Source organism: Trachemys scripta, chromosome 10 (assembly GCF_013100865.1).
Source record: "Trachemys scripta elegans isolate TJP31775 chromosome 10, CAS_Tse_1.0, whole genome shotgun sequence".
NCBI classification, from domain to species: Eukaryota; Metazoa; Chordata; order Testudines; family Emydidae; genus Trachemys; species Trachemys scripta.
The window spans coordinates 46,960,564-46,985,672 of NC_048307.1; the positions used below are offsets into that span (position 1 = coordinate 46,960,564).

The 25,109-nt window shown below is 43.5% G+C and overlaps 1 protein-coding gene across 1 annotated transcript in view; it reads left to right on the plus strand.

The window, feature by feature from the left end:
* The window catches only part of ARID3B (AT-rich interaction domain 3B), a 46,853-nt gene that overhangs the window by 5,009 nt on the left and 16,735 nt on the right, over positions 1-25,109 (plus strand). The window contains exons 3-4 of the mRNA XM_034784933.1: positions 9,711-9,782; positions 11,201-11,273. Coding sequence (XP_034640824.1) covers positions 9,711-9,782; positions 11,201-11,273 — 145 coding nt within the window. The remainder of the gene's footprint in view (positions 1-9,710; positions 9,783-11,200; positions 11,274-25,109) is intronic.

Genomic DNA, 25,109 nt, shown 5'->3' on the forward strand with positions numbered 1-25,109 from the left:
GAGGAGTTTTTCAGACTGTTCTCAGGAAACTAGGTGGATATGTCATTTAGGTGACTAGGTCTTTGGAGAAATTGCTTCAGAACTTGCTAGGCTTTCTAAACTGGAGTATAGTGGTTGAAGGGAAGACTAGTTCCCTTTTTCCAGTCTCTTGATATGACATAGCAGTCAGGGAGCTAATAGCACAGCAAGGCTTCTTGGTGGTATATTGTAGTGGCCTTAAAAAATGAAAACCTGGAATTGTAGGCTCCTTTGTAGTAGCTGCTGATCATGTTGAGGTAGAGGCTTGTATTTCTATGTTGACTCAGAAGACTGTTTTTGTTTCTGGCTTGGCCAGTGCCTCGTGACTTGCTTTGTGCTTCGGTATAATACTTCCGTATCTTGCAAGAAATTATGGAGCTTTGTAAGTTAATAGGCTTGATTCACAGCCCCATAGCAGCCCCTTTATGCCACTCTGACAAACCATAAGGGCTACCAACTTGCCAGCTCTGGTGCTCAGGTAATACCTCCGGCATAAGATTCCCCAGGTGGTATAAAGATATTGTTACAGCTCCACCCTGGCTTACATGCTTGCAAGCTCTAATTGCTGTTGTACTTCAGCTGTCCTCAGCTGCCATGTGACCCTTAGGCTGGGTCTACACTACCCGCCTGAATCGGCGGGTAGAAATCGACCTCTCGGGGATCGATTTATTGCGTCCCATTGGGACGCGACAATCGATCCCCGAATCGACGCTCTTACTCCACCAGCGGAGGTGGGTGTAAGCGCCGTCGACGGGAAGCCGCAGAGGTCGATTTTGCCGCCGTCCTCACAGCGGGGTAAGTCGGCTGGGATATGTCGAATTCAGCTACGCTATTCACATAGCTGAATTTGCGTATCTTAAATCGACCCCCCCCCCTGTAGTGTAGATGTAGCCTTAGGGTCTGTTGCAACCTCATGTAGTTTTGGACCTGCCAAGTTTGTTCTAGAATCTAAGAAGTGTAAAAGGGGGTTTACAACTAACTTTACTCCCCACCTCTGTGGCCTTCCTGACTGTAGTGTTGCATGGATCTCTGCTGCATGCATGAATGTGGCCCAGTGTTTGTAAAGCACTTTGACACGCACAGATGAAAATCACTATGGTTGTGTAAAATACTGTTGATGAATCATGCTTGCTTTGGGTAGGGTAAGTATCAAAGGTTGATTGTTTGTGCCCTCAGTTGGAGTCTCCATATAGGAAAGTGACAATTTAACTGCAAGATGATAGGTTCTGTCTGATGCTAGTCACACTTAAGGTACTGGTAGTTTTACCACTGGCTTCAAATGAAATAGGATCAAGTCAGTAGCAAGTAGCTTGTGTGGTGATTTCTGAATGCAAGAAAGAGCAGGCAGATATTTTTCTTCTGCTATTTAAATGATTTTGTTTTGTTTTGTTTTCCTGGTGAGGTAAAATACCTTAAAAACACATGTATCTGTCTTTTTATTTAACTAACATGCAGCTTTTAAAATGATTTGTGCTGGCCTTTTTAGAAGCTTCAGAATATTAAATATGTCATCATTTCATCCTCTACCATTTACAAATGTCTTTCTTCACGCCCTATTTTTTAAGATGTAAGTTCAAGCTGAGATTTGTTTTGCTTGCTTGTTTATGCACCAGCATCATTAGTGATGTTGGCACAACATTGGGAAGAGGAGCTGATTAAATGATGCTGTGACTGCAGCAAGCAGGGATAATATTTTTTTAGGTTGTGGAGCTCAAATGTTTTTAAAGTGTGTACAAATTTTAGCAGAGGTATTTTTAACTGAACAACAAAGTAGCAGATAATGGGTACAATTTTCAGAAGTGCCTAACTCCCATTGACAGTCAATGGTACTTAAGCATAAGTCACTTAAGCATTTTGCAAATGTTATCTTCTGTTTTAATAGTGTACAGATGTTGAGCCTGGCGGGACATTCACCAGCAGGATATGACCATTTTAGGCTAGATGAGATTTTTGGGGTAAACTTTATGACAATCTCATGATATTTGTAGGTTATATTTAGCTAGTTTTTTGCCATTAATTATGGATTGGAAAGTCATTTGTATTGCTTCTCTTGATAGTGATTTTCTTTTTAAAATGGGGTCTTCTGAAAATTTTTGACTTCATAGCATAAGACTGAGATCCTCTGGAAGGGACCTAATAGTAGGGCGGTAGAAAGATGAATACCAGCATTGATGTCTGGCTACTTTTAGAGAGTTATTCAGCTTTGGACAGCCAAGTAAATAATTGTAGAACAAGCCAGCAGACAAAAGAGCTGGCTCAGCTTCTGACACGGGCGATGGGAATCCTGTCAGCACAAAACAAGGAGGGAGTGTTAGCTGCTTGTCAAGGGGTTGCAGTTCCAAAAGAAGGGCAGAGGGATGCGGTAGGCTCAGTCTCTTCTAGCACTGCTCAAGTCCTGTGTAAAGCCATCAGCTCTCCGACAGCCGAGGTTTCCCACGGCTCCTGTAGAAAGGAAGGTGTGGGCTGCCCATCTTCATCTGAAAAGAAATGAGATTTTAATTCTGCGGGTGAAAATGTTGCTTTTAGCAGACGGTTGGATGTGAGTTTGTCTAATTTTAAGCATAGCTTGGCAGTTTCTTTGGTTACTGGGAAGAGCCTCACTGCTGAGCAGATTGCAGCCAGTTCAGTTCTGCTGCTGCCTTTCCAGTTCAGGTCCCAGAGAATCCCCTTCGAACTCAGGCTGGTATGCTCAGCATCACGCTATACCATTGCTATACCACTTGGATTGTAGATATCAAAGTGTATACATTAGTACTTATATCCCTTCATGGGCTATAAATAATAAGGCCAAGATTTTCAAGTGCCTACTGACCTTGGGTGCCTCATAACACTTTAAAAGGGCCTGATTTTCAGAGGGTTGGTGCTCAGTACTTCTTAAAAATCAGGTGTCTCAGGTTGTGTACCCAAAACCACTAGTAACTTTTCAAAATCTTAACCTAAACTTTTAGAAAGATGTTATGTGTTTGCAAAGAGAAGCCCACTTAGAGTGATCACTATAAACTGGCTCTGGGAAAGGGTGGCAGAAGTTCCATGGGTGCTGTGTTGCTTTAAATATAATTGATGCCGGGGTACTATTCAGAGGGGATACCTGGTAATGTAAAGGGATTGGAAATCATGGGAATAAACAAATTGTTTTATATGCTAAATGCCCTGCACCTTATTTGGAGCACTCAGTGCACACTTCTTAATATGGATTTCTAATTCCACCTGTGGGTCACCTTTAAAAAGCTGTCATGTAATGGAAAACAATTTTCTCTACTAGCAACTGTGTGTATCGCATGTTCATTTAGTTCCTCTTTATTGCACAAAACGCTTGCATGAAAACAAATTATTTGATTCTTAAGAATTTACCTGCTTTTCCTTCTTTTGAATTCATTTATTCCCCATCTGAATTCCTTATCCGCTCTTAGCTGTGCAGATGACTGATGTTGCACCACAGCTGAGGTCACCATTGAAGTTGTAACTTAAAATGGGAAATAAGCAGCCGGAGCAGATAAACGTCTCAGACACAAAGATGCTATTTTTGTCCCAAATTATAGAATAGAAGAAGACAGAAAAATAATTGAAATTTACTCTGTGGCCAGGTTTTCGAGACTGGGTGTGTACAATTGCATGCACATATTTGGATAAATCTATGTGCACTAGTACCTGATATTCATGCACAAAATCAGGTATTTGTGCATATTCATGGCCTGTTAGATAACAAAATGATATACCCAATATACAAGCATAATTGCATGCATAAACTTACTTTTGTACAGTTGTGCTCACCTGATATCCTTTTAAAATTATCTAGGAGAAGTCAGTGTGTCTTGGTCTTCGTGGTTCTATTGGCCCTGTTATCTTTGAGCTGTAAGGCAAAAGGGTTTAATTTTTTAATTGGAATGCTCTGATCCAATTTCCAGGGAGCAGATTTGGGGCTGGTTTATATCCCATGCAACTCCATCTGCATGGGATTATAAATTCCAAATTTGGCTCAAGTGTTTGCCTCTAACAATGCCTGTAGCTTGTTGTTCCAGTGCTACTTTACAGGTGTACTAGTTAGACTAGGGGTACATCTATACTACAGCTGGGATTGACGCTCTGAGATTGATCCACCTGCAGTCGATTTAGCGGGTCTAGTGAAGACTCGCCAGATCAACAGCAGATCGCTCTCCAGTCGACCCCTGTACTCTACCCCCGATGAGACGAGTAAGGTAAGTTGACGGGAGTTTCTCCCGTCGACCCCCTCCCCCCACTCCCGCAGTGTAGACCCCGCAGTAACTCGCCTAAGGTACATCAACTCCAGCTATGTGAATAACGTAGCTGGAGTTGCGTAGCGCAGGTTGACTCACAGCAGTAGTGTAGACATAGCCTAGGTCAGTGTTTCCCAAACTTGGGACGCCGCTTGTGTAGGGAAAGCCCCTGGCGGGCCGGGCCAATTTGTTTACCTGCCGCATCCGCAGGTCTGGCCGATCGCGGCTCCCACTGGCCACGGTTCGCTGCTCCAGGCCAACGGGAGCTGCTGGAAGCGGCGGCCAGTACGTCCCTTGGCCTGCACCACTTCCAGCAGCAATACCCAAATACTGTGAAGTTCTTGTCTTCCATTGGTTTCCTGTTCCACTGGGAATCAGGCAATTGCAGCAGCTGCACAGCTGGGAGAGAGTTGTAAAGGAATCTTTAGTAAAAGGTGTAACTGTCTAATTCCGAATTCATGCATTTCAGACCTTTCTTTTATTTCCGCCACTTAATCTTGAGATCACTAGAATAAGAAGCACCTTGAAAGCCATGGATGTTGAATTGTGCTGTCTTGCTAGTAAGAGTGGACAGGATTTTTCAGCTCCTACAAAGTTTTACCAGACAACGGAAGGTGTGTATGTGATAATTATAACTTGGTTCTTACAGTGCCTGAGAGTTTGCAGCTCAGGGCAGTAATCCTGATCTTATCGGTGTTTTGTAGTACAACAGTTTTCTTTATACTGGCATCTGTTTCACTTCCTAGGGCTCAGCCCCACCCACAAAAGGAATTTCTGCTGATTCTCTGATAATCCTGAAATCACCCCTTTGTACATTTCCCATTAACTCAGTGTTTGCTGTTAAGCTAGTGGGACAGGGTAGAAAAGGGTTTTTCACAGTAACATTTAGCTTAGTGTCTAGGTAGATATTTGTCACTGGGAAACCACCACAATGTTTGAAGTCTGTCTAGAAACACTAGGACTGAAATAGTAGTGATAGAGGAAACAGATCAAGTTTGAGGTACATTGGCAGGTGACTCTCCAAGCCAATGTGCTAATGCCTCCTTACTTTTTGTGAATACTAAACTTCAGCAGGTTCACCCAGAATAAATACACAATGGGATTTAAGTCCTACTTCATAGTCTCATAAACCTTATCAGACCTCAGCTGAGTCTCATTAAAATATTTAAATAACAAAGGTATATTAAAACTTTGAGAGTTTTTCCATGAGGCGAGTCTCATGCCTGAGGTGCAGATATTTTGACTTTTAGTGGTGAACCTTTAGGTCCTGGGCCCTTTGAGTTGGACACAGGATTTTGGTTCTTGGGGAAATTAAGACTCTGGCCACTGTATAGAGGGTTGGAATATTAGTACACCTCTACCCCGATATAACACGACCCGATATAACAGGAATTTGGATATAATGCGGTAAAGCAGTGCTCCGGGGGGCTGCGCACTCCAATGGATCAAAGCAAGTTCGATATAACGCGGTTTAACCTATAACGCGGTAAGATTTTTTTTGTCTCCCGAGGACAGCGTTATATCGAGGTAGAGGTGTACTCTTGAGTTCTAAACAGCTCAATCATGGGAGTTTTTAGGTGAATAATTTGGAGGTTTGGGGCTTGAAGAGGCTGGAATGAAAAACAAGTTGTTTGTAATTGTCAGTAACCTATTCCAGTAACTTGTTTTTGAGGAAAGGGTTAACTCTGGCTTTTGTAGGTGGTAACTGAAACTGCTTTTGACATCTGAGCTCTGCTTTAATAAGATATTCCAGGTGGTTAGGAAGTAATCCTAAAATAGCCCATGTTCTAATTGCTTCTAAAGTCAGGCCTGTCCTCTCTGGGGAGGAGCAGAACATTTTGATAGCTGATGAGCTTTAGAGGTGTGTTTGGGGATGGGGGCAAGGGGAATGGAGCAGGCAGCTTCTGGGGACAGCCTGCAGGCTGAAAGTTCTTTCTCGCGGCAGGAACTATTTACAAAATTCTCTGCCTTTCTTCTACTGATACATGTCATCAGAGAGCTGAGCCAAGCCATGGGGGGGGGGGGGGGGGGGGGTTTAGATTTTTTTGTTTTTGTTTTTTCCAGATGTCAGAAACATCAGGTGAATTCTTGTTTGTGACTTCCCAATTGGTAACTATGGAAATGATTATTTCTCAAACATCAAGTAAATTCCCTTGCTACAAAATGAGGGAGAAAACAGTAGCATATTCCTTGATATTAATTTTAAATAGTACTGGAAGGAAGCAGAAAGCATCAACTCCTGACCTATAAAACCCCCTTTTGATGCCTGGTGGAAGGAATATTGATTTCTCAAGCTCCTGCTGTTAATGGAGAGAAGGGTTTCCCAGCATAGAGTAATTGTTTTCCAAGGAGTGAAAGTTTGAGATACTGAAGCTTATGCAGAGCTATATCCTCCATGCAAGCCTTTATGTAATATGTAGGATCATTTATTTATGTCAGTAATTGTGCAGCATTCTCATCTGTAACTGGATAGCTATTTGTTTTCTTCCTTTTGAGCTCAAGTCACTAGCAGTGGAATGCTGTGAAATTCTGATGGCTGTTGGTGGCTTATGTGAAATCAGTTGATGGATCATGGTCTGTTTCCCAATGAACTGGTTTCTGACCTCACAAAACTGGCATTGCAATTGTCACTGCTTGGTATTGTTGTTGGTAGTCTTGGCAGGGAGGCCACAGAATGGTTGGTCATGAAGGTAGTCCCTTCAGATCACAGTCAAGGTATATGGGCAGGGGAAAGTTTGTCTGCTGTTGCCCATGCTGTGGGCTTGTTCTATGGATAAATTGACAATACTGGAGAATAAAGTGTATCTGGTACTCTATACTAGCCTGAAATTCACTAACTCCAGTCTCCTTGTCCCTTACCTTTGCACTGGATTATACTCCATTGCTACCCAGAAGCAGCCCTGATTGCATGGAAGGGAGAGTTATAAGAATTTGGTCTAGCTCATCATAAAAGAAGCATGCCTTGTGCCCTGAGTCCCATGTACTTTTATTTCCCCAGATCTCATTATCTGGGAGCTTCAGTACCTTTGTCTCTCTGCTGCTTGCTATGCCAAATGTTGCCCATCTCATCCAGCCACTCAGTTAAGCATTGCAATGACAGAGTTCAGCTGGCCGTTATCTCCTTTTCACTAAAAGACACAGAAGTAGTGATGCTTTCTCACCTTTGAAGTGCTTTGAGATCTAGCTTTTAAGGGGCACATAAATACTACTACTTTGTGTTTTTTATATCCTTGGTGATGTCTCTGATAGAATTTAAGCTTCAAAATTCTAAAACTAATGAGAAGTAGATTTTTCTTTAAAATAACAAATGTTTTTAATGCTCCATGCAGTTTTCCCACAGTGGTTCTCCCCCTCAGTTGTAAACTGTTGTCAGTGGAGAGTTGTTGGCTAATGTGTGCCACATATAAAATATATTTGTGGTTTAATCTGCTTTTCACACTTCCTCTCTGCCTGGGGAAATTTATACATGTTCTCTTGCCCTCTCCCCTCCTGGATTTAAAAAAGAAAAATTAGTACAGCAGGTTTGGCCAAGTATTTTAAATGTGCCTATAGTGAATTTGGGTGCTTTCACTCTTATATACCCAACTTTAAATGGGGGTCTGCTTTCAGAAGGTGGATGCTTAACACTGTCTGAAAAACAGATTCCCTTAAGTTATGTCAACTTGGGCACTCAAAATCACTAGTCACTTTTGATGATCTTGGCATGTGTGTTTTATTCTCACTATTCATCCAGGTTTTTAGTTGCTCTTAGTTTTCTGGCTTCTCATCAGCAGGATGTTAGGAGCAGCTGGATGTTATCATAATTAGCAAAAATATGTGTTTTTAATCTCTGTTAGCCAAGGACACCCAGATGAATCCTCCTGTGAACAAAACCTGTCTTCAGACCTCTTCCTAGAGAGGGATGGGAATTGACCTGCTGGAATAAACAGCTGACATAACAGAAGTGGCAATAATCCCCAATTAAATATCTTTCAGCTGATGGGGCTCACTGGATAATTGACTTTCCAGCAGGAATTACTGGCTCAAACTAAATCAGTGGGCATTAGCGCAGCCCACTGCTGTTTTTAAAGGGAAAATGTAGCTTTGCCTGTCTTTGACAAGTGCTATTCATCTTTGTAATTCAATGTATATGTCACTACCAGATGACTCCAAGATTTCAGATGTTAAAGCAACTCTAATTAAAATGTATTTTTGTTCTGAAATCTCTTCACATATTCAGTGTCTTTCGAGTTGATAAGGTGCAGTGCATTTGTAACCAGAATGGCAGGTGCCACTTATAATTTACCAGAGCACTTGATTGGGTGGCTGTCTGTACCAGTGGCTACTATTATTCTCTGGTGTTTGTGGTTTAAAGATGGCTACACAATATGCTGTATCACCTTCTGTTACCACAACTGTGAAATAGCCAGATGCTGCCTTTGCTATTTTCCAGTTCTGCTAACTGTTTCTCTGTAGTGATTTGCCAAGCAAGATAGACCCAAGTGGTGTCCCTATAATGCCTAATGAGAAGTGCAAGCCTTAATCCAACAGAGTTGAACTTTCTGTCTCCATGTAGGAGATCTGACTACAACAGTTCCCTAGGCTCGTGCATACCACGATTGGTACAGAGGGTCCCAACCTTATTATACCCTATTTCCCATCCCCTTGACCTATCCTTAGACCTGCTTATGTCAGAACGTCGGAGAAAGCCAGGCTGCATGTTTTCCCAGCCTGAAGTAAGGTAGTGCCGGTCAGATGGGTGACAGAAAGGATGAGACTCATCATGATCAGGTTGACAAGTATGGGTGCTTGGCACCTGCTGCTTTCAATATGGGCTCTAAGTAAAATGCACCTGTGTAAGGATGGTTCTACAGCAAGAAGCTTCATTCTTGAACTTGCTCCTTGTTTGGCTTTGAATAACGAAGTGAACCTGGCTACAGTGAATGAAGAGATCCCCCACTTCAAATGTTAGATCACCGATGTTTAACAGGTGGAATAATGTGCCATTAGAGCTGGTCAGGAATTTTCCAGCAGCTGGGCTGGAGGGGACCAGGAGTACCCAGCTTCTGGCATGCAGTCAGAAAGTAAAATTGACAAGAGTCTTCCAGGCAGATAGCTGGCAAACTGAAAAATTCTGCCTTGAGTCTCCCAAAATGGGATTTCTCTGGAAGTTCCTTCCTGTAAAAAATTTAGCATTTTTGACTTTTCATACAGTTAAGAATAAATTTTATTTTAAAAAAGCATGCACATTTTTGTGGGAAGGGATTTCTATTTTCCAGCCAGCTTTTGTGGCCACATTTACTTGGAAGCTTAATTAAAATACGACACAATTCTCTGCTTAAATACTTCTCTCCATCCCTGTGCTCCCTACACCAGAAGTGCCCTCCTCCGTTCATGTACTCTTCCTCTGGAATTGCCACCCATAGCAAGGACCCTCTTCCCCATGGTCCACTCATCCTCTTGTTTCTGTTCCCTTAGAATGGAAGTCTGACTTGGAGCGAAGAAGCTGACGGAGGCCGAGGAAGAGAAATCTCTCGAGATTTTGCCAAGGTAAGTCTGTCTGATTATTGGATTTCACTGTTTGTGGAGCTGGGGTTGGGGGGAGAACTTTCAGCATGTTCCTCCCTTCTGTTTTGTCGAGGGATTGCTAATCCCAGACTGTTCTGCTGCAGTTTGTGGGAATGTTTAGGAGGGACTGTGTACACTGAAATTCACTTAGCAACCTCTGTGTCTGGGGACCAGTAGGGTTAGGCCATGTTATTGCCTTCGATGGCTGAAAGGCAGCTTTCAATAAAGCCTCCTAGCTGTCAGTTATGATATTTAACACTTTTGATCAGCAACCCTCTTCGGCTGGCAGTACAGGATTCAGCTTCTTGAAACTGATTAGCAATTTTGAACTCTGGCAGTAGTGTGTGTCCTGTCAGACAAATAAACAATGTGTTTAATTTAAACTAGCCCTTTTTAAAGGAGTGTACCTAATTGCTGTGCAAATCCAGTGATGCGTTTCCTTCCCAATAGCTTAGTGTGTGAGAAGCGGTAGGCAATAGAGGAAATGACCCAATAAACCCATTTTCTTGTAGAATAGACAGACTTTGAATAGCTAACTCCATGTCTTGAGAGAAAGAAAGACAGATACATTTATCCATTGGGGCTTTGCTTTTCCATTGATATCCTTCCCTAACAGAGCAGCTATGCCCAGCAGAAGAAATGATTTCCACCACTACATGGACTTCATTTCTCCTCCACATGCAGGAGTTTTTGTTCCTTGGGCCTTTTTCTGCTAGCAGTTCTGGCACTGTCTCTCTTTCAACCAGTCACGGTATATCCCCCCCAGTGTCCGCCATAGGTGAAAATTGGATTTGCTATGGAACAGTTGCATGATTCTCCTGCCTTCACCTTTTCTGAAATATCAGAGGGTGATGCTAAGTAGAATTTGTTTTCTGAATATACCTTATATGAAACTTTTGAGAAATATTTAATCAGAAACACTGGATCTTGAGGGCATTTTGCCAAAATATGTCTTCAGAACATTAGTTCTAGGCTGATTGCTGAGGTGAATGAGAGTACTTATTTCAGAGGAGCATCTCCCACCAGGCATTACTTGTTAGCACGATTTGAAAGATCTATATCTTTTCTTTCACCTCTCCCTTCAAGGCATTTCAGGGATTGTCACATAAGTGGAAAACTCAAAGGGAGGGAATAACAAGGTCAGAAGTTGCACCTCCATAATGCCTTTAAGGTGTGAATTGGAGGAGCTAGTGTGCTCTGAAGGCTGGTCTACACTATAGAGGCTCAGCTCAGCTTGCTACACTTCAGCCTGGTCAGTGGAGGAGACCACTGATTTGCCTCTACCTCTGTGGTGGCATGTTGTCCCACCATCACATGAGGCACAGTACAATATATGGTGGTCTTACCCTCTCTGTCTGCCCTAGCATCGGTTATACCATTATTTTTCTTGATTTCATCAGCTGTACGAACTGGATACTGACCCTGAACGGAAGGCGTTCCTGGATGACCTCTTCATCTTTATGCAAAAGAGAGGTGAGTGAGCCCTTTGCTTTATTTGGGTAATATAAAATGGGACAGTGCCCTGGGAGCTGTCTCAAAAGAATGAAACTGCCACTTGAGCTCATTGATCAGGTGGGAGAACTGTAGTATGACCTGAGATACTTGTTTTGAGAGTAAAGGGGCTGTGTAAAGAACTGTCCTGTCCTTGAATCTTGGATTATAAGGATATGACCAGTTTCCCTACCCTCACTTTCACTTGCCTAAAAAAAGCAGACTCTAGGATCCATTTTGGAATAATTGATTTCTGCTTCTTATCCTGCAACAAACCAATTTTTGAAACATTCACACAAATCTACACCCTGCCTCAGAATAAGCTGCTGTGTTGACACTGATCACCCACAAGAAGCCCCTGGTGTCTTATTTTCATGCTATACATCATGGAAGATGTGTGTGAACACCCACTCTGTTAGACAGGATCTGCATATAAAGTAGGTGCTCGTGCTAATGCCTAGAATCCGCAATATGGGGGCTTGGAAAAGAGATACAAAGCACTCTTTTCCTGTTACCACACTGCATTCCTTAGACCTGGATTTCTATTTCATATCATTCTGCTCAGCTGAGCCCAGGAACACAGTTTAGAGGAAACTGTCATGCTCTTCTTGCTGTCAACCACTTTATCTTGAGGTTTTTCTCATGACAGAAGTAGGGGGGTGGAGTTGCTCAGCTCGAATATTTTATAGGTATCTTTCTAAATATAGTTCTACCAGTTGAAAAGGAATGATTAATAAATGCCTACTGATACAAGAACATAAGAATGGCCATCCTGGGTCAGACATTGGGTCCATCTATCCCAGTATCCTGTCTTCAGATAGTGGCTGGTGCCAGATGCTTCAGTGGGAATTACAGAACAGGGCATTATTGAGTGATCTATCCTCTGTCATGCAGTCTCAGCTTCTGCAAGTCAGAGATTTAGAGACACTCAGAGCATGGGGTTGTGACCCTGACCATCTTGGCTAATAGGTCCATCAAAGACTATCTTCCATAAACTTACCAAATTATTTTTTGAAACCAGTTATACTTTTGGTCTCCACAACATCCTCTGGCAATGAATTTCACAGGTTAACTCTGCGTTGAGTGAAGAAATACTTCCTTCTGTTTGTCTTAAACCTGTTGCCTATCAACTTAACACACAAACCAGGGATCACAGTGATGTGAAGGGGTAAATAACACTTCCCTATTCAACTCCTCACCATTTTTTATTTTATAGACCTCTATCATATCTCCCCTTAGTAGTCTCTTCAAGAGAATAGTCTGTCTTTTTAATCTCTCCTCATATGGAAGCTCTTCCATACCCCTAAATCATTTTAGTTGCCCTTCTTTGTACCTTTTTACAATTCAGATATCTTTTTTTTTTTTTTTTTAGATGGGGCAACCAGAATTGCACATGGTATTCAAGGTCTGGGTGTACCATAGATTTATATAGAGGCATTATAATATTTTCTCTTTATCACTTCCTAATGGTTCTTAACATTATGTTCGCTTTTTTGAATGCTGCTGCACATTCAGCAGATGTTTTCAGAGAATTATCCATGATGACTCCAAGATTCTTTTTCAGTGGTAACAGCTAATTTAGACCCAATTATTTTGTATGTATACTTGAGATTATGTTTACCAATGTGCATTTCTTTGCACTTCTCAACATTGAATTTCATCTGTCATTTTGTTGTCCAGTCATATGTGGCAAACCATCAAAAATCTGAGAATGAAATGAATTTTCCTTTCAAATGTGTTTTTCGCCCACAGGGGTTAGTAAAAAATTGGCAGTCTGACCCTCTTTTAATATCTCTTTTGCAGCACAAAGAAAGTTGAAGTAACATTCCTTTGCTAGAGGACTGTGCCATCACTTGGTCAATTTGACTCTTCTGTTTTAGGCAGATCTGTCATTGGAACAGGAAGATAATGGCCTCTTTAGACATGCCGAAAGGACTATGGGCTGGCAGCGAAGAAGTTCTGTAAATGAAAAGTGCTACACCACATTCTGGTCCTTTCATTGTCTCAATCTGCTGGGTTCTCGGAACTGGCATAGTGAGCATTTAACATGTAAGAGGGAAATACCTTGCTCTTCGCTTACTCCTGTCGTAGTATAATGTTCTATAACTGACAGTGCGCTAGAACCAGGAAACCATCTCACTTACCTTAGGGCTCTTATAGCAATGGCCACTACCTAGGTTGTTTCTCAGGAAATCTGGTAAAGAATTGTGGGAAACATCTGTCTTCTGAAGCTGAAGAGCAGCCAATTGCCCTTTAACAGCCTTGCACTGGAGTTTGGGCCTCACCTCCACTTGGTCTGACCATTTCACCATGGTATTTCTGGGGCACGTTCCTTTCTTGAAAATCTCAAAGGCTTGAATAAACATGATGGGGGAAAGGGTGGCCCCCATTGCAATCACATTTCTGGCTAATTGCGGGCACATCTGCTGCATGGTTTGTACCTCATCTGTCTTCCACAGCTTGGCTGTAACATGCCACACCCTTTCTGACGTTGCTAGGGCTTCCACATCCAACAGTGTGGGGATTTACTCCTGTGGCATTTTAAAAGCTTGAGCCCTGTTTCACTGATTCTGGGTCCTCGGTGGGCAAAGGTTTAAGAAGTCCTAATTAGTTTGTATTTACGACTGTTATATGCATGTTTCAGTCTAAGTGAAGAAACAAGAATATAGTCCTAGAAGAGTGTGATTGGCAGCAATGAAAACCTCTTGTTACCGTGAGAAATCTGCTCACTACCTCAATACCTCCTTCCAATTACCGTTTAATTATTAACCAGCAACATGCTCCCAGCGCAGAGGCTGAGCCAGTCACCAGCTGGCTGTTGTAGGAGTATAGCTTTGAATCAGCTGTACATTGCCAGTGTTTTGTTTTCTTGCACCTCTTGTTTTCCAGAAGGATATTTAAGAGGACATGTTAAGAGCACGACCCATAGTGGGAGTTAAATTCTAGAGTGCTGTTTCCAATCTTTCTGATAACTCCTACGACTTGACATCCATTTACTGCTGCTATGCAGAACAAGCTAGATTGCAAGTCATATGGCTGGAGTGGTATTTGCCTGGGAGCCATTGCTCTCTGGCAACCCCCTAAAAAGTTAGTCGAGAGACTCTGGAGTTCAGTTTCTGAGATTGGTGTCCTGCTAACAGTGGGTTGTCACCCTGGTATTTTCCTGTGATGCCTTCAGTACTGCTAGCAGCAGCAGGAGGAGCATATCAGGCAAACATGCACATATTTGTACACATACTGATGGACTCTGGCATGCTCCCAACATTTAGTCACTCTCACAGCAGAGTGGACACAGATTATTATTACTTGTCTCTTTTCCCTCTGCACTCCCACCTAACACCAATAGTCTTCTTTCTCATTAAATATAAACACCTTGTTCAGAAAGAGTCCACCAGAAAGAAACTGATAAAATGAGGCTTTAATGCATCTGGGAGCTGAGAACAAAGTGCTATGTTTCTGTGTCCGTTCGTGTGTGTGTCCCCGTCTGTCCGTGTGTGTTCGTGTCCAGTTAATTTATACCTCAAATCCAAGTGGGAGTGAATGTAGCTCTTTTTGTTAGTATCATTGGTATAATGATGGGGATTTTCCTGCCCTATTACAGAGACACTGGATGATGCTGGCCCTTGTTTGGTGTTGGTGGGGGGGGATGACAGCAGACTGCTAACACGTTGGTACTGGGGGCCTGATGTGAAAAACAAATAACAGATTTCACAGGAGCTACTGAAGAGCTCTGAGCATGAAAAGACTTGGCCCTTGGTGCCGCTGCTTGGAATGTACCTAGAATGTGAAGCCATGAAATGGGCTTAATGCAGATCAAATGTGCAGGTCTCATCAGCCTCAGAGCACAGCAGGTTGTCGCAGAATTCTCCAGCTGCAAGTGATAAAATGGCCCTTCAGTGGCAGTAATGATGGAAGAGGGAAATGAGGGGAAAGCTGTAACTCTTCCTTTGTTGGGATATTTTGGTTTTGGTATGTATTTAAGTGAATTGTACTCTCCATAGCTGTGACCGGGGGGAAAGGAGGGTTCATACAATCAGGGTTACTGTTGTGCAGAACAAACTTTGAACTGGCTCAACAATGTGACCAGTCTACTGACTTGGGACTTGTCTGCATGAGACGTTAGTGCATGGCAAGCCTGGTGTAAATCTACAGTGCACTAGCATATTGCACAGTAACATCCTTTATGGACACTGCTACAGCACACTAAAAGTTCCATAGTGCTCTTCGATACATTTGTGTTTCAAAATGTCCATGTGGGACATTACTGTGCAGCAAGCGAACACTGTAAAGTCAGACACTGACCTGCCGTGCACGAACGTCCAGTGCAGACAAGCCCTTATCTTTACCTTGCTTTAGGTTGCTGCACTGCTCTTACCCTCTCCCCTTCTAGACTGCATCTTCCACCTCCCTTCACTGTGGGAGGGAGAAAGGTTAGGAAGAGCATGACTTCCAGCTCTGCTGCAAAAGGAGAGAATTCTAGGGATGTGAATGTTCTGATACAACTAGGCATGGCACTGACAGGCACTGAGCAAGTCTCCTCACATGGTTTTGCTAGTGCGTCTCAGTCCTTAGCAGAGAATGATAATCCTAGCAACCTGTGTAGCAGTATTGTGGCATAGATAAACATCCACAAAGCGGTAGGTTTTAGAAATCCCTCTGAAACACACTTGCAACTTAAAATGAATCGGAAAAACAGTTCTCCAGAGAACTGCAGACACCTACAACACTGCACCACCTACAACAACTCCTCTTTTACTTAAGAGGGGAGGAGATGGAGGCATAGAAAAGGCTGGCAAAAGAAATATATGTATGTAGTGTCGTTATAGCTGAGTCAGTCCCAGGATATAAGAGAGACAAGGTGGGGGAGGTAATATCTTTTATTGGACCAAACTTCTGTTGGTGAGAGAAGCAAACCTTTGAGCCACACAGAGCTCTTCTTTGGGTCCTGTAGAGGAGCTCTGTGTGGCTCAGAAGCTTGTCTCTTCCACCAACAGAAGTTGATCCAATAAAAGAGAGTTATTTCTGTGGGCCTTTGCTCTGCACTTCCTGCATGTGCTCTTGAATGAAATCTTTAGCATCTTCAGGGTCTACTTTCACTGCATGATTGATCTCATAGGATTTTGTTTCACTGACCAATGAAATATACTCTAATAGCACTCTGAAGTATATTTTACCTTTTTCAGAACCCTCCTAGTGCATGCCTTACACTGGGTGTGTCCACGTTTAGTGTAGGTAAGTGCTATGACACCCACCCCAGTTGGTCATACTGATTCACAGACTTTGCATTAGGTACATAGTGATGGTCTTCCTCACGACACTCCTCTCCCCCCCCCCTCCCCATTTTCAACATATTGCCATCAAAACTTCTTGGAGGTGTTCTTGTATAATGGAAATATCCTACTGGGATTATTACTAGTGTTTTGCAAGAAGTTACTCTGGAGAAATGACTGTGTGTGGAAGAGAACTAACTGAATATTGTGGTGTAACACTCTGAGACAGCCTAAGAGATTGCATGTATTAGCACATCGGAGAAGGCTGTTTTGTTCATTTAAAATACTGCCTTTGTGATGATCTCATAAACCCTCTCTGATTGTACAACTCTGCTAATTCTGGTCAAGGTTACTGTGTGACCTTGGTTTTCCCAGGTGGCTTGGCCATTCTGTTTTTGATGTGCGTATACATAGGAGGGACTTTGTAAGCCTGAGCATGTGGTTTTAATTTTTTCCTTCTGTCATGTGCTTTATCTGCACATTTTAGATATGGAAATACTCATGGCAAATACGTGGTATTGACAAAAGCATTTACTGATAGATTCTTTTATCTATAGGGAACACTGGTGCTTATCATACACATGTCCAGGATATGCCCCCTCCCTCTGCCCTTTCTCAACTTCACAAGTTTCTTTTGCTGTTGCAGGGATATCTTGGTTTTTGAATAAAATAATGTAATTCTCAAATGGGGTGTAAATTCTCCACTCCTGTTTGTCAATGTTAAGCAGACAGGGTAAGTGATTTTAAAGCAGATGTGTCTCCTAGCACCAAAGCAGAAGTTCCACAGTGGAGAAATCTCCCTCAGCATGCTACCCCAGAAAGAAGAGTTCCCAGTCATTGCTCTCAGGAGAGATGATGTGTGAGCAAATAAAGAATAAAACACTTGGATGTTCTGAATTAAATTAACAAACCTCTGTTCTGTGCTACCTAGACCCTGAATTGTATAAAGCTCACTCCAGGATTTATTTCATTCACTGAATTGGCTACTTATTTTGGCCAATTGATCTGATTTAAGGAGCTGAGAACTGTGGTAACTGGGTTCCTGTGTAAAACGATGGATAGGTGTGAAGCAGGACACATCATTTACTCACTATTCTCCCCATTCTTGATTACTTGTTTGTGTGTTAGGAGGAGTTGTATATGCTTTTATTTATATTGCATTCTTTTGTAGGGGGCTTGAGCACTTAAGGAGGGAAGGGTCATGCTGTATATGATATTAATAGAATCATAGGGCTAGAAGGGACCGCAAGGATCATCTAGTTTAACTCCCAAATCACACAAGGAGTTTGTAGCAAAGCAGAAAATTGAACCTGGATCTCTCTTGTCCCAAGCGAACATCCTAGCCGCTGCACCATCATTCCTCTCATTAAGGCTGCAGAGTTAGTCACTCAAGTTAGGAAATTCCAGAATGAAAATCACCCATTCAACCTTAATTCAACCCCCTTGTGCATATGTGTTCATATACATCTGTGCCCGGCATCACAGTGGACCCTGGCAACTGGGAGGGGCACTTGCTGGGAAAGTCCTGCTCCTTGGAGATTTTAGCTGCCAAACTCGGACAAGTCCCTGTTTTGGAGGCGTTAGATTTTAATACTGTCAAAATGTATTTTTCGCCGTACTGGGAACAGCCTGAAACTTAAAAAAAAAAAAAATTAGCTTGTGGCAAACACTCAGCATGGATAATTTCAGCCCAAATGGTTAAAAAGTGGCAAAGTTATAAGCAAGTGAAAACGGGGTCATACTACAGGAAGTTTTGCACGTTAGCATAGTAGTACAACCAGGTCTACCTATAATTAATAGGAAATCAGAGTGGAAGTTTGATTCTGGACTCCAGAAGACTTTGCTTTAAACTTAGGCAGAGTTAAGGTAACTAAGTGTTAAGAACTTTAAATATTTACTGATTGAAGTGGGGAGAATAACTCCTCTTAATTGGAATGATACCAAATGGGTGTGAATGTGTTTCCTCATAGTTGGCTTTGTATCCCTCCATATAACATGCCAATCTGACATCAGTCTTCTCTTAAAACAGGGGCGGGCAAACTTTTTGGCCTGAGGGCCGCATCAGGTTTCGTAAATTGTATGGAGGGCTGATTAGGGGAGAGGGTCGTGGCCCGCCCCCCCCCTCCTATCTGTTCTCTCCCCCCCCCCCCCCCCCCGGGATTCCTGCCCCATCCACACATACCCCGCTCCCTGTCCCCTGACCACCCCTGGACCCCTGCCGCCCCATCCAACCCCTCCTCTCTTTCCTGATTGCCCCCCGGGACCCTTGCCCCATCCAACCACCCCTTCTCCCTGCCCCTGACTGCCCCCTGCCACCCCATCCATCCCCCCTCCTTCCTGTTCCCTCCCGAACACTCCAACCCTTATCCACAGCCCTGCCCCCTTACTGCGCTGCCTGGAGCACCACATCGCCACCACCACGCAGCACAGAGCATCGGGTCAGGCCAGGCTCTGCAGCTGCGTTGCCTCAGGAGCTCTCAGCCCCGCCACTCAGAGCATTGCACTGGCAGCGGAGCGAGCAAGCTGAGGCTGTGGGGGAGAGGGATAGCAGGGGAGGGGCCGGGAGCTTGGGGGCCGGGCAGGACGGTCCGGCTCGCGGGTCGTAGTTTGCCCACCTCTGTCTTAAAATAACCAATTTGAGGACTCCCTATTAAGGTTCTCCCTGGAATGCAGAATTGAGGATGTAAAGTTCACCTCCCGCCTGGCCATGAGGAATTAGATTTTGGCTTGTGAGGAGTTAATCTATTGTCCCATAGCCTGGATATTAGTGTTCCAAATCCTCTCCTCCCAAAGATCTTCTTTATATTGGTACTTCCTAGTCATTGTGGATGCTCTGGACTCTCTGGCTTCCTAGCTAACGTGGCAGCCTGTTTCTAATCAAGTGATTAATGACTCTTGCTGTGCTCAAGCAACTCAAAACCTAGCCATTTGGCTACTGTGGTGATGTGGGCCTTACAGGTACATAGGCAAATACAAAAAGGCAGAACTGTTTGGCATGCATTCCAGACCCTCTGCCACAACCCACAAGCAGCTGGCCTTACGTTGCCCAGCTAAGCCTAGTTGTGGCTGTATGTCTGCTCTTCTCCCTTCATTCCTTTGCATTTCTTCCAAACGTATTCATGTGTCCACTTTGACTGGGGAAGAGGAGTTCATCTCCCACCTTTGCTTGTTAGTCCAAAGGTCGTAGGGGTGGAAACCCCACCAGTTGCAAAGCTGCCCAACATCTGGCAGAGAAATGGGGAATAGCACATATATTGGACCCAGCTGTGTCAGTAGCAGTTGAACAGTGGGACTTTATTTGATGTTAATGTGAGGAGCAGCAGGTTTCCATGGGACCTCGACTAGGATGGGAGTGCACTTGGCACTGGGATGTAGTAGCCCCCTTCCCCGGAAAGTTAAAATGGTTGGAGGCTTGATCAATATAATAGGATTGTGGTCATTGGGAAAGTGTGTGCACATGCCAGTTAGGCCGCCTCCGGCTCAGCAGCTGAAATCTGATAAGGGGCCGCTAACTGTCAGCCTCGCTTATTGAGGAGGGAAGCAGAGACCGATGGCATTTCTAGGGGTCCAGATAAGAACTGGGCCTCCTGTCAAATAGAACATGATTAATTACCCTCAGTCCCAGCTCCTGCTTTGATAGGAGTTTCTGATGATCCACAGGCTTGCAGATCAGGTGGTGACATTCCCATTGGGAGGTGAGAATGCCCGCTGTGGAAATGCAGCAAATCTGGGGAGAGATTAGATCAGTGATGGCGCTGGCAGAGAGAGGTCCTTTATTCTCATTTCCCCATAGCTGCTTTTCTCATTTTAACATCTAGTGAGACCTAGGGCAGCTTACACAACAGAGGTGACAACGGAACCTTTCATGTGGAGGAACTGGGAACAGTTTGAATGACTGCTGTATGCAGGGTCTCTGGTTCAACACAACTAGCCCTGCTTAAAACCTGGATTTTGTGCTTGGAGATGATTCCAAGCAGAGCAGGACCCTGGAATGGGGACTTCTAATGTTAATTGCATATTGCTTACTAATTTAATCAATGGACTCCATTTAGAGAGAAGAGGAATAACAGAGGGATAGTGCACATGTAGAAAGTACAGCCACGTTCCCACTCCCTCCCCCACTAATTTAGTTTTCATTTCATTTCGAGGTTCAGTTCCTGCTTTTCTCATTTTTTAATATCTCGACAGGCTTGCTCCAGCCTGTCTCACAGGCCTCACAGTCTTCCTTCTCCATTCCCACTGATCATCTGGTACTTTTGTCTTACCCCTTCATGCACGGTTGGTGTAAGTGTCTGCTCCCCTGCAGATTCAGAAGTCTAGAATAGCATCTCTTCCCTCATCTTCTATCTGTATGCAAGTTGTTGAAAACTGTCTTCTCTTTACCTATTCGTTTCTAACTCTATGAAGCATTTTGTTACAGTTTGTACGAAAGACATTCTGCAAGATAATATTGCATGGTGGCATCCTTATCTAGTGTGTTTCTCTCTAGAAAGGAAGACTTTAAAATCAAACCAGCTTAGAACTCCCAAACCTGGCTGAGAAACGATCTCTCAGAGAAGTGTTGGCACAGGATAAAGAGGAGAAGAAGGATGGGTTGCTGCTCTGGTCGAGTCCCAGGCTAAAATACCACAAAGACTAGCCATCTTCAGGCATGTGTAATGGGGGGGGGGGGTGGAATATTTTGCTCAAAAATGTAGGTCTTGAAACGTGGATAAATTACATTATCCCCAATTTACAGATGGGAAGATTGAGGCACAAATCAGTAAAGTGATTGGCCAAAGTCCTACAGGAAGAAGGCAGGAGAGCAAAGAACCCAGGTCTCCTGACTCCCTCACCTATGCTCTTTCCATTGGACCTTGTAGACTCCTGGCCACCAGTTGTAAGAATACCTGTTAAAAGAATACTTCCAAGGTTCTCTTCTTCCTCACCCCCCACACACCTCTCCAAGATTAGGAAAGAACAAGCCAGTAACTCAGCTCCATATGCTTCTTAAACAAGGGAGACATTCAAAACTGCCAGAATAAAACCTTTAAGCTTCTGTGTATTTATTCAGTTACATTCTCTTGAAGGTAAGAGAAGGCTTTCAGAGAAGGGAATGGTATGGTTGGGAAGAAGGGGCTGCAAGGGTGGCTCAGTCATAACTACAGTCATGATTTTTCTCAAGAAACCCCGACAGTAGTTACAACTTTCCTCCCCTTCACAAAATCCACCTGCCATGGGGCTGTTCAGTGGCTTCTCCTTTTTTCATCTCATCAAGTTCAGGTGTCTTACGGAGGATTTTGAAATTGAGGATAGCTTTGCCCCTCCCTATTTGTCCATCCATCTCCAGAGATGCCAGACTCAGCCCCCAGCTTGTTTACTTCTCCCACCCACGTTTTCATGCTTTCTACGAGCTTGCTCCGGGAGCGCCCTTGCTGGATTGATCTAGAAGAGCTATCTTCTCCTGTAAATAATTTCTCAAGGCCCACCTCTGCAGTGATCCCTACAAGTAATGGCTAGGTTGTGGGGTAGTCAGGGAAAACCAATCTAACCTTGCTTTTAAAATATTATGTATATACAAAATATTGTGCCATGTAAAAATCTTGACTCCCGTTTTCCTGCCCTTGATCCTTTGTCATATTAGAGGACAGAGACAATCTGCCTGATTGCTTGTACAGCATTTAGCACAGCAGAGCCCCCATTTTCATTGGGGCCTGTGGCCACGACTGCAGTATGTAGACATCTGTGTTCCTCAGAATCCCATCATCTCAGTTGAGCAGCAACCCTTTTCCATGGGATGCAAATGCCTCACCCTGTTGTTTATTATAGTGCCTAGGGCCCAGACTGATTCTGATTACTTGGTATCAGAGGTGAGGTGGCCTGGGGTTGTGTAGTGGGTTCACTTCAAGGGAGGAAAAGGTAGTCATTCCCGCAACAACTGTGTGGAGAGGAGCCCCGCCACCCCTTCTCTGATTTAAAGGAGGCCCCACAGCCAGTGTAGCGGCTGCAGAAGGCGTTTCTGTGAGCTAGTGGAATAGAGGAAGACCGGCTGGAAAGTACAGTAAAATGAGTTTGCCATCAAACAGCAACAAGTCTTATGCTGTGCCCCAGGTCGGTGACCTTTCCCTCTGGAATTCTCCCCTCTGACCTCTGGATCATTAATCCTGATGCTGCCAGATGACAGTAATCCATCATGGGCCCTGACAAGGCTTGCAGCCGACTGTGAAAGGATCCGCTCTGCTTCAGCCTCCTCCTGTCCCATGATGCTGCTCGTTTTTCAGCCTTTCCTGTTCAGAGCTGGAGGTTTCCAATAAAGACTTTATCACCTTTCCCTTCCTCTGAAAGGACTGGGGGAGGGGGCTCAAAGAGCAGCCTTTCCTCACTTACTGTCTGCGTTTTGCAATCAGCTCCTGTGAAATGTGCTGAGCTCTGGCTGACTAAACCAATGGAGAGCACCCAGAGTTTACGGGAACCCAAAACACAACCCCTGTTGCATTCCCTAGCTCATGCAAGTTAAGAGAATGTTACTCAACGTTCTCCTTTTATGGAAAGTCCTGTAGCATTTCATAGAAAATGACCACTTCCCGCTATGCTGTGGTTTTAGCTTTCCTACAGAAGGTAACAGAAAGTGCCTCTCTCTTGTAAAACTCTGCAGGATGGTTAAAAAAAATACATTAAAAATCTCATGCTGTGGGGTTTTGGAGTCATTTTTTATAGATTCTTATGAAGTTCTGTAGGATTTTCCTATAAGGGTCCTAAGTATCAGAGGGTAGCCGTGTTAGTCTATAGCCACACAAAAAAGAGGAGTCCAGTGGCACCGTAAAGACTAACAGATTTATTTGGGCATAAACGTTGTGGGTAAAAACCCCACTTCTTCAGATGCATGGAGTGAAAATTACAGATACAGGCATATCTTTAAAGTGCCACGGGACTCCTAGATTTTTCTATAAGGGTCCTGTTTTAAAAGTTATCCAGAGGAAGGGAGTATTTCCTGGTGGTTACAGCTGGATACGGGAAGTCAGATTTGGGTTCAGTTTCCCCATCTGTAAAATGGGGATAATATTTTCACAGTCCCTCTGTGAGGTAGGTGAGTTAATTCATTAATGTATGTAAAGTATTTTGAGATCATGGGTTGAGAGGAGCTAGAGGGGGCGAAAAATTGTGGTTTTGGCTAAAGCTCAGTTTTTTAAAAAAATCTGTAATATCTCAGTATTTCCCCTTACCAGCCCAGTGTTTTCATGAGGAACCTTAGTAGTGGCCCTTTCTTTCACGTTCCAGCTGTCCCATCTGGCCACTGTCCAAGCATAGCTGGATGAAAGTCCCTTGTGAGCGAGCTAATACCATTCTCTAAATTGGATTGGGGAAGAGTGGGTGGTTTTGAGCAGCACAAGATGGCCTTGGGGGAGGAGGAGAGAAGAGGGAGGAGTTCTCCAGTTCTGCCCTCCCCTGTCATTGCTGACCAAAGAACTGGGCTCTGATAAGGACCGTAGTATCATCAATGCAACTTTTGTAATTATCTGCTTTGTTGGAACACTCTGGCATTCCATTAAAAGTGGCCACCTGGTCAGAAGTATGTATCCAGCAGTAAAGGGGTTAAAAACAAACTCTCTTCCTGTTTGTGGGGTGGGATGAAAGAGGGATAAATGAGATTTTTATTTACACACCCTGCCCTGCAGAGAAGTGGAAAGTTCCCAGTTCAGTGTCTGCAAGTCCTACAAGGAAAATAAGCGAATAAGTCATCGACATAAGTCACCAGCTCTATTAAACGAGGGCTGTGGGGAGAAGATGGAGCACGTGCTGTTGCCAGACTGCTCCTACAGAGTTTTCTGTACGGAAATGCTGTCTCTGTCTACACGGAACCTTTAACCGTGCTAAGTGAACTTCTTTACAAATCTTAACACAGTTCAAGCTGACTTAGGCCTTGTCTACACTAGAAAATTGTACCACTTTACTCATCCTGTTATAGTTAAAGTGGTATAACCCCTCTATGTGGGCACAGTTCTAGTAGTATAAAGGTGCTTGCTGTATGGGAAGGAGAATAAGTTATCTTGGTATAGGGCATATTTATGCTGGTATAATTGCATCTACCCTAGAAGTTGTATTGGTAGAACTATACTAGTAAAAAAAAAAAAAATCACACCCTAACCAACGCATTTATACTGTCACAACTTTCAAGTGTAGACCAGCCCTTGGTTTAAACTCTGACTGGCTAGTTAGGGTGAATGGGGACCAAATACATTTCCATTTTTTGGGAATGATTCTAGTCTTGGTCCTGGAGGGAACTATAGGATGCAAAATGAAAGCGGCAGATAAGATACCACTGATAGATAACAGGTCTAGCATTATTGCTTTACAGGTGCCTTCCCTGTGGTAAGAGTGACTCTTGCCACAGAGGAGAGAAGACAAATAAACAGGGATATGATGATGTATACAGAATAGTGAATGGTCAGTCCAGGGTTCCAATTTACCTTCTCTCATAATACAAAAACAAGGAGAAAACTCAGTACAACTGAAAGGTAGCAAGTTTAAAACTAACAAAAGGATGTATTTTATATAGCATATAATTAAC